This window comes from Primulina huaijiensis, chromosome 18 (genome assembly GCF_012295235.1).
Source record: "Primulina huaijiensis isolate GDHJ02 chromosome 18, ASM1229523v2, whole genome shotgun sequence".
NCBI classification, from domain to species: domain Eukaryota; kingdom Viridiplantae; phylum Streptophyta; class Magnoliopsida; order Lamiales; family Gesneriaceae; genus Primulina; species Primulina huaijiensis.
The window spans coordinates 19378310-19388826 of record NC_133323.1 but is presented as its reverse complement, the minus strand read 5'-3'; the positions used below and the strand labels follow the sequence as shown (position 1 = coordinate 19388826).

Genomic DNA, 10517 nt, shown 5'->3' with positions numbered 1-10517 from the left:
TTTTGAAACTATTTTAGTAGAAACTGGTTCAGTTGAAATACAACATATGGATCGAAATCGCGATTTTGCATTTTCTAAAATGATTATAAAGAAAATTATCCCAGCAGCTAATTGGGGTTTATCTCTTGGTCAAGCCAGGCAATTAAACACTTCTCAGGCAATGCCAAATATGTTTAATTATCATGATTATATCATGGAATGGGATACAACTCTTATATATGAGAATTCTCAACGTAAACACTCTTGGTGGATAAAATTTCAATTAGATGATGTTCATCAATTTATACCTACATGGTTCAAAACTTTCTTTTTCTCATGGGGGGTAATGCCATCTATTCTTCCTAAAAATGTTAAAAACATATGGATTAAATTCCAACAGGCTAATCCACATTTTGATGGAATGACCGCCATGATCCAATTCGCTATAAATTATAATGTTCCCTGTATTATAAGATGGGAATATGGACTTCAAGACATGACTAAAGAGATGTTTGAAATTAATTTTGCCTCTACTATATTAATCAGAAAAATTTTAATAAAATGGTGGGGCAAAGAGGACTTTTTCGGAGAAGGAAAAGTCTATGATAGACAAGGGGTAATAGCTCTTGGACCGGCCAGAGAAACTATGAGAAAAATGAATCATGATACCCCAACTCAGACCACATTACTCAAAGAACTTTTCCAACATTTGGATAAAGATACCATTACTTCTATGTTTTCAGAAGTATTCGGTGAAAAATCAAATTTATCTACACAAGCATCTTCCTCCTCAAAAGGAAAAGAGAAAATGGAAGAAGACACAACTATGACAGAAAATGATGATCAAGATCAAGATGCACAGGACCCATATGATGGGGATGATCTTTTTGCATTACTAAATGCATAAGCCGGTAGAAAATGAGCTGGAGACAGTAGAGAATGAGCTGGATATCACCACCGACTAAAAGTCTTTTGTCAAAAAGGTTTATATTATTGGGTTACATTATTGTGTTTGTAACCTTATCTTTTATTGTACGTGTCTTTATTGTATTTGTTTAATAGTGGGAGTACTGTTTGCTTTTTATGTCTATAAGAGAAGTGGTTGCCCTCTGTGAACCACACACCAAAAAACCTCTTTAGCTTCTCTTTAAATAAAAGAAGTTTGCGAGCAATCTCTTCAAGTTCTAGTTTCATCTTTCCGATTCTAGAATTTCAATATGTAAGTATATGTCTTACGATTACATTTATGATCCTCCCTTCGATTATATCATGCCATCTGCAAATTATTTTATAATTTTAAAAAAGAAAATTAAACCAATAAAAACTCAAATTGAAGTTCTTGAAAATTGTTTAAAAGATCTAGAAGTAAATCCTGTTTATAAACAGTGGTTTGTTTATCCACACCTGGAAAGATCCAGAATTACCTTAAAAGCTTACGAAAAACAGAGCTCACAGCTAGCCGCTTAAAGGAGAAGATTTGAAGATCTCCTGTTAAACCTTAAACTAAGGTTGATTAGTTATAATAAGCCTAAAAGGCTACTTTGTGCGTGTGTGGTATCTATAAAATATAAACCACTTAATAAAATTTTAAAATGGATAAGCATCTCATTCCTAATGAGAAAGATTTACTGGATAAACTTATTCATGCTTTAATTTTTTTCAAAGTTTGATTTAGAGTCATAATTATAACAAATTTCAAATTAAAAAATCTGATAGATACAAAACTGTTTTTAATGTCTCAATTTGACTATATGAATGAACATTTTTGCATTTTTGTATGAATAATATTCTTTTATAATTTCAACAAATCATGAATAATATTTTTTATACTTAAAGTAATTTTATTATTGTATATTTAAATGATATTATAGTATTTTCTAATGATATTGAAACACATTTTAAACATTTAGAAATTTTTTAAAAAAACTGTTCAAAATGGTTTTGTTATATCAAAACCCAAAATGTCTTTGTTTTAGAATAATATTAGATTTCTTGGTCATATAATTGAAAAAAGAAAAATTATTCATATTAAAGAAGTATTGAATTTGGTTCTAAATTCCCTGATATTATAATTAATAAAATTCAGTTACAAGACTTTTAGGAAGTTTAAATTATATATCTCTTTATATTAAAAAATTTAAATGAAGATTCTGCTATTTTATATGATAGGCTTTAGAAAATCCTTCACCATGGACTAATAATCATATTGAGGTTGTTAGAAAAATTACGGATAAAGTAAAAAAGCTCCCATGTCTTCTTGCTAATTCCCAATGGAGAAAAATATTGAAACAAATATATCTTATAGAGGTTTTGGAAGAATTTTAAAACAAATTGATAATTAAAAACAAGAATATCTCATAAGGTTTATTCTGAAAAAATGAAATAATATCAGGAAAAATTATTCAGCGGTAGCTAAAGAAATTCTTGCTATTGTTATATATGTATTAAAATTTCAAGATGATTTATATAATAAAAAACTATTATAAAAAAAGATTGTAAATCTACAAAGTTTATGTTTCAAAAATATTTTAAACATGATGTCTCTAAACAAAAACAAAAAAAGATGAGAATATCAATTCTGATTCTAAGACATCATATGTCAATATTGTCAAAGAAGATGATAGTGATTCAACTCTATATATAGAAAGCAAAAAATCGTGATCTTATTCTTTTTATAGAAGAAAGAGATATTCAGTGGGAAAAACTATATTGACTATCGTGGAAAGATATTTGACCAATACATCATATGTAAATGGCTTATACAAACAACGATGATTTTATGAAAATCTTTTATTATTATATACTAAAAATGTTGAAATTACTCATTTTTTTTAGTAATATTCAGCAACAAAGAAGTTATAACTTCTCGAAATTCATTATATAAAAAGTTACATCTATTGAAGAATGATCTATAACTCCGTTAGTTGAGAAAAAATTTTATTCTCAAAACCTTGAAATGAACTTTTAGTTCAATTATTGGGATTATATTGAAAGTTTTAATAAAAATCTATTTTATGAGAATAAAAAAAGTAACATTCTTGGTTTCTTAAAATATGTGAAGTTCCTAATTGGTTTTTTTATAAAGTGGAAAATATTTGATGTTTCAGCAATTTTTTTTACCATAACCCTTTAAAAATCTATAGAAGAATGAATATCATTTTTTCAAGTTTTCAAAAGTAATTTTCAAAAAATTGGATGAAAAAACTTTATGTTTATTCTTTATGAAATTTGGTATTCCAAGAATCTAGAGATTGAAACTTGAATTTGGTTATACTGAAAATGGTATTCCTTATCTATGGCGGGTTAGAATCATAAAATTTTGGGTAAAAATGTTAAGAGATGATCCAAAAATAAGAAAGATCTATGGCTTTGAAAAAGATTGCATCTTATAAACAAGCGTATGACAGATAACAAGGACAAGATTCTCTTAGGCTACGTTTGGTTTGAAGGATAGAATAAACTAATGATTAATATGTAAATAATAAAAGAAATGATTGTGATAGAAATTTAATATATAATGTAAAATTGTATTATGTTTGGTATGATTTTTAAGTGTGGGATAATTTTGAATTTTTTGATAAAATGACAAAATTGCCCTTTTTTTTTTTTTTTTTTATTTTTCCACTCCGGCGGCGACGGTCCGACAGAGGCGGCGGCGGCGGTCAGCCGGAGACGGCGGCGGTGGTCAGCGGCGACGGGGTCGGCCAAGGGTTGTCGGCGGCTGGCGGTGGTCGGCCGGAAGCGGCAGCGGGGGTCGGCGGCGGTCGGTCGGTCGGAAGCGGCGGCGGAGATGGTCGGCGGCGGCCGGAGGTGGCCTGCGGTGGTGGCCGGCAGTGGCCGACGGTTGTCGGCGGTGGCCGACGGTGGCCGGCGGCGGGGGTTGCCAGGGACGGTCGGTGGAAGGAAGTGGTGGTGAGTTTGAATTTAGAAGAAGGGTAAAATTGGAAAAATAGGATGTATTAAGAGTGGGATAAATAATCCTAGGGGGTGAGGATGTATTATTTTAACCTACCTAATATAACTTAATCATTCATAGGAGGGATTGACTGGGTTAAATAATCACGCGTACCAAACGAGGGATAAAGTTGGTTAAAAAAAAATAAACACACCTTATCACATGAACCAAACGCCCCCTTAGTCTTTTTAAAATAATCACTCAGAACTGTACAAGAATTTATTTTAAGGAGAAAATGATTGATTTATATATTGAATAAATGAAGAATGATATTTATAAAATATAGATTATTCAGATTCAAAATATGATAAATATATGGATTTTGAACCAAGTGATACTCAGTTCATTAATCATATACAAATGCAAGGTGCTCAATAACCTGAAGAAGATATTCCAGAATTCTCTGTTGATGAAGTATTTGAAAAAGTATTTGAAAATTAAAAGATTCGTTGAAAGACAATATCATGGGAAACAATATTATATAACAAGGAGGTTTACAACCATGTGATGAGTGACATATCACTATGATCTTTTTGAATTTTGAAACACATTCACTGTTTTCTTTTATAAAGCATTTACTGTTTATATTTTGTTTTGGAATCCAGAGTTTGAGGTCCGATTCCATCGTCATTATATTTGTTACGTTTGTGTCATTTGAAGGCATGGTCGAGTTGCTTCCTTATCTCTTCTCTTTTTGTAAAAAAATCTCCTTGCTTGAATAATGAAGCTCTCAATTTTTGGTGTACAAATTGTAAGTTTTATTTATTTTCTTAATTTTAGTTTATGTGTATTAAGTTTTTATTTTCAGTGTGTGTAACATGCTAAATCATTTGTACGTGTTAGATCATAGCCTTACTATAATATGATTTAGAATAAATTCAGAATGAAATATTATTGATTAAAATATAATGTTCGAGTTTAACCAAGAAGTTAGAATTTCATGGTGTAGTCCTTTACTTGTTTTGCCAAGATATGGCTCGTGAAAGATTTTAGAAGCGATTTTTATGAACTATATTTTCTGAGGTAGACTTTGATAAAAATATTTGATTATTATATAAAAATCCATACATAATAAATCATTTTGAATTCCGAGTGAATTGGTAAATAATTGAATTTAAAAGCAAGGTTCTAAAAAGCGTGAAGCGTCCCGAAGCGCGGATGTCGAGCTCCAAGCTTTTCAATCTTAAGCGAGATTAGCATAGGCTTAAACGTGAAAAAGCGTTTTTTATTTTTAGTGTAATTATAATTATCTCAAATCAATAAATAGATAAAATAATACATGAATATGATAAATTTAAGTCTGATGCATTAATTCTTATATTTATAAAATTATAAAAATATCAAAATTACAATCTTTATTTGTTTTTGCAACTAGACCACATTAAAAATGTTAAATATTTGTCAAATCATTATCAGAAACACTTAATCATAATTAAAATTAAAAAATGAACATCTAAATTATAAACCTAATTTATTATTTTAAAATAAAAAGACATACATTCAAAATAAAAAAATTAAAAAATAAATAGATACGATTAATTGTACTTAAGCACACTCAATTAAACACCTTAATTATGCTTAATTCGATCAAACTACAGGTTGACCGCTTTTTTCCGCTTTCTCCGAAGCGGGGCGTTTTTGACGAGCTTCAAACTTAAACGCGTTTTTTAGAACACTGTTTAAAAGTAATTTATATTAATTTTTTTTCAATAGTTTATATATCAAATTCTCCTTTTGTTGAAAATTCAGATACCCACATTTAATTTATTTATTTTGGCACAATTAATCCCCGAGGCGCGTGGGAAGAACAGAAAATGATGAGCAGCGAGAAGCGTTTCTTCTTCGCCCAAACCCTTTTAGGCACAATCTGAAACCCTAGGCAACACCAATATCGAATTTGGACCCAAGGAGAGCCGAGGACGACTTCATTTTCTCCACTCTTTCTGAATTCAATATCCCCAAATTCTTCAAGATTCGTTTGATTATCCGAAATAAACAAAAATATAATGTCTCTGCCTTCTCTTGAGTGCATATACTTCACCGAAGACTCCATTAGAGAGCTAAAGAATTCGAATTTCAAGTTCCCTTCCCCAGCTCCAGTTCTTCGCTTTCTTTATGAACTCTGCTGGACAGTGGTGAATAGCTTAATTTCTTCCTTCACTTTAAATCTTATGTTCAGATTCCTTCCTTGATCTATAAGAACGTTCTTTTTAAGAATTTTAGCATTAGCATTTTCACAGGCGGGGTTTTGTAATTTCCCTTTTTCTATTTCGCTTATTTGGAAGCTGACATTTATTTATTTATTTTCATTTGGTTGATAGGTTCGAGGGGACTTGCCCTTACAGAAATGTAAAGTGGCTTTGGAGGCTGTAGAGTTTTCTGATTGTGGTCCTGAAGGGGATGTTGGATCATATTTTGCCGATGTCGTATCCCAAATGGCGCAAGATGTGAGTTTTTTCAAGATTTTATTTAACTGCATACTTAGTTCTGCCCATCTTAGGTGAATGTAATTAGTCTCTCTCTCTCTCTCTCTCTCTATTTGTTATTCGTGTTGGCTTTATCTAAAGATGAGCTTTTTTGAATATTTCTTGAATAATGGTATGGATCTTTGTCAGTGTGTAAAGATGAGCTTTTCAATCTGTGAGAACTCTCTATATCTCTTAGGGTAAGATCATAAAGTGGGTTAAACAAGGTAGGTGAAGATTTGCAAAAGCATGGATAAGCCTTCTCCTTATTGTTTAGTTTTACCCTGTAGAAATAATATAAAAGTTAAATTTATGGAGTTTATTTATAAGGTGACAGATTATACTTTGAAAGATTGGACTTTAACAATCCTGCACTCTCTGATTCTTTTAGGCTTTAACTAATAACTAATTGTCATTTACCTACAGAGCGAGGCCTTTTTTTGTCTCATGCTCTTCTTTGAAGCATGACCACTTTTTTTCATGCTTGGTGGCTGATTCTAGACTGGCATGTGTAATTTCTTAAAATATTAGTGCTTAATGTTTTATTGATCGTTTTGTTCTGCTATCGATTATGGAATATAAAACCACATTTTATTAGAAGGCAGAGACTTGGTTCTGTTATACTGTGATAATTCCCCGCACTTGATGTCAGGCTGTCAGCTTAATTGAACTCCTTTTCTTAAGCAAATAGCGAATGTTTTATTGCATTGTTTTTTCAAGCTCTTCGGTATGATTACAGCTGCTTAATGATTATGTGGTATCTTGTGTTGCAGCTTTCCATGCTTGGTGATTATCGTTCTCGCCTTATAAAACTGGTTGGTACCATCGTGGAAATCCTTTTAATCGTGCATTGCATTAGTTTTTCTAGTTCGTTGACAAAATTCTTGCCAATTAGACCTGTTTGTCATGGTGGCTTAACCATCCGAACTCTGGTTTTGATTTCCTATCAGTGATAATTTGAGAACTCAGCTCTGAAAGTTCTGTTTTGCTAATTTGTCAAGATTTACACAATACCATGGTAAATGTCGTCTGTAAGATATACTTCTAAATTTGGTTATTTGTAAGGAATTTTTGTTGGCTTATTTCGTTAATAACTGCCTGAATGATAAGGACTACATATGGCCAGCATGATATTTACACCATAGTTCAAACCTAATTTAGCTATTGCTAATCTAATAGTTGAAGTTGAATCAATTAACTGGGACATATTTAATTTTGGACTTGGCTCATTTATTTTGATCAAATGGATAGTCTAATTTTAACAGATTACTTAAATGATGAACTTGGAAATATTATTGGGTCCACATAAAAAATGATGCAGTTAAGTACTAACTGATAAAGGTGAATATCTAAGCTATTATATGGTTTAGGATTTTTAGTAAACATTGTTGAAGAGTATCCAGACGTGAGGTGGTGTTATGTACTATTTGTTAATCTTTGAGATATTTTTCTTGTTTCTTACAGGCTAAATGGCTGGTGGAATCTACCCTGGTTCCTTTGAGGTTTTTTCAAGAGCGCTGTGAGGTGAGAATTTTGTTAAAGAGTCTGACCTTTGTTCTATATTTTAATGTGAACGCTTATGTCTAACTTATCTGTTGATTTTGTCTGATATTGCAGGAAGAGTTTTTGGGGGAGACTGAAATGATCAAGATAAAGGCTGCAGATCTTAAATCAAAAGAGGTATTGTGGTACTATGATTACTCTATAATTATCATAATTTTTTGCTATTGTGTTTAAGGCTTTATTTTTAACCATTTACTTAAGTATCACGTTTTGTATTTTAGGTTAGAGTAAATACTCGTCTTCTATACCAACAAACCAAGTTTAACTTGCTCCGAGAAGAAAGTGAGGGCTATGCTAAGCTGGTATTAACATTTGTACCTTGTATATTTATTTTTCAATTTTCCGTTGATTAATCGCCAAATATGATAATTCACATCAGGATTTGACTGATTTCGTACTTTTTTTTTTATATGAAACGATAATGTTAATATAATAGTAGAAAAAGTTACAAAAGGGCGGATGCGAAGTTCGCTAAGCACACTATAACGACTACTACACAATTTTTAACTGTAAATAAATTTCCAATCTCTAACTATATCTGATATGAATAGGTGACTAAACTCTGGCAACCTAGTCGACCAACTGGCAATTCTGAATTTGATCATCTCCCAGATCTCGTCTCCAGATTGTTCTGCGTCTGTGAAAATTCTTTTGTTCCGTTCTAGCCAAATTGACCAAAAGATACAATGAATACCAAAATGTCCTAGTCCCTTTCCCGGGAAGTAAGCCTGGCTCGAAAAGAAACAAGTTCTTCGCTTTTCTTGAAAATGTCCACTCGAAACCCAACTCTTTCTGTCTTTCAACACTTTTATCCATATCCCCCTCGTGAAGGAGCAGTGCAACAATAGGTGATCTTGGTCCTCCTCTTGTTTCCGGCATAAACTGCACCAATGCGGGCATAAAACACATACAAGCCATCTTCTCTGCAACGCATCGCAAGTCGACACTTTTCCCAAAGCCACGATCCACGAGAAAATTTGAACCTTGAGCGGGATAGGTACTTTCCAGATATTATGATGATATGGGAATGAAGGAAAGATACTAATCGGGAAAAAAGAGTCGTAGAAAGACCTAACAGAAAAAGAACCTGAAGGATCCCCTGCCAAACCCGAAAATCCTCTGTGCCCAACTCCATATTAACAGAATCTAAGACCCCTAATAACGAGCTAAACTCTCCCAATTCGACCTCATTTAAATCTCTTCTAAAGCGCACATGCCAATCAAAAGTCCAGTTAATCGGGAGATTGTCAACATTGATGAAGTTAGAGATTGGTTTGTTAAACGATGTAGAAATCTGAAACAAAGATGAGAACCGCTCTTTAAATGACAAAACCCCCACTCACCCCCCCCCCCAAAAAAAAAAAAATGTCTTCCCAAAACCGTATGAGATTACATCCTTTGAGCACCACCCTAATTAACCGATAAGAAGCCGGGTACAAGCGCGAGATAAATTTCCAAGGGCTTCTAAATGTCGAGGTCCTGGCCAACCCCACGTTCCACCCATTTACCTAGGATTGCCTTATTCCTCAAACAAATATTCCCCAAGCCCAGCCCCCCTGTCTATTGGTTTACAAATTTGATCCGAAGCTACTACATGACAATGCGTGTCCTCGTCGGTTCCGTCCCACGTAAAATCCCTCGTTAATTTTTCCATCCTTTTTACCACACAAATTGGCACTTCAAATAGAGACATGAAATATGTTGGCATTGCATTTAACATCGAGTTTATCATCTTAAGTCGACCTCCCCTTGATAGAAACGCCTTTTTCCAGCTTGCCAGTTTCTTGGACATTTTGGATATCACGGGTTCCCAAAAATCGATTTTCGTAGGATTGCCACCCAACGGTGGCCCGAGATATTTTATTGGCCATTTATCCTCTTTACACCCAATTGCTAACGCCAAACCTTAGACCTCCTCTTCCGTAAAATTAATTCCCAGCAAAACGATTTTTTCCAAATTGATTTTCATCCCCGATTTGAGGCTGAATGAATTTAAAATTTCCACCAAAGCCATCAAATGCCTCTCAGATTGGACAAAGAACAAAGTGTCATACGCGAATTGAATGTGTGAAATTTCAATCATATATCTCCCAGCTACCGGCCTTCTCACCTCATTCGCTATCTTAGCCCTGTCTACCAAATGCCCCAGTCCATCGATCAATAGGTTGAAAAGAAAAGGGGATAATGGGTCCCCTTGCCTTAGACCTCTCTCATCTTTAAATTTCCCCCGTGGCTGTTCGTTAATAAAAATTGAGAAGGAAACATTGGAGACACCCCTTGATCCACTTTCTCCATCTAACACCAAACCCTTTCTTTTGTAGCACGAAGTCCAGAAACCTCCAATCCACGTTATCTTATGCCATTTCCAAATCGACTTTGAGCGCCAACCCTTTCTTCTTTTTCATTCTGTATTCCTCTGCTATTTCATTCGCAGTAAGACAACAATCCGTGATCAATCTTCCTTGAATAAAAGCGCACTGGTTCTCAACAATTGTATCACTCAATATTTTCTTCAACCTGTTTGTTAAGACTTTAGCCAATATCTTGTACATACT

At 33.3% G+C, this 10517-nt stretch overlaps 1 protein-coding gene across 1 annotated transcript in view; it reads left to right on the top strand.

Annotated features, from left to right (window-relative positions):
* The first annotated feature begins 5704 nt into the window (after nucleotides 1-5704).
* The window catches only part of LOC140964301 (THO complex subunit 2), a 28738-nt gene continuing 23925 nt past the window's right edge, over nucleotides 5705-10517 (top strand). Inside the window, exons 1-6 of the mRNA XM_073423952.1 lie at nucleotides 5705-6069; nucleotides 6256-6381; nucleotides 7173-7214; nucleotides 7864-7923; nucleotides 8017-8079; nucleotides 8184-8264. Of these exons, the coding sequence (XP_073280053.1) occupies nucleotides 5941-6069; nucleotides 6256-6381; nucleotides 7173-7214; nucleotides 7864-7923; nucleotides 8017-8079; nucleotides 8184-8264 (501 nt within the window). The 5' untranslated portion in view covers nucleotides 5705-5940. The remainder of the gene's footprint in view (nucleotides 6070-6255; nucleotides 6382-7172; nucleotides 7215-7863; nucleotides 7924-8016; nucleotides 8080-8183; nucleotides 8265-10517) is intronic.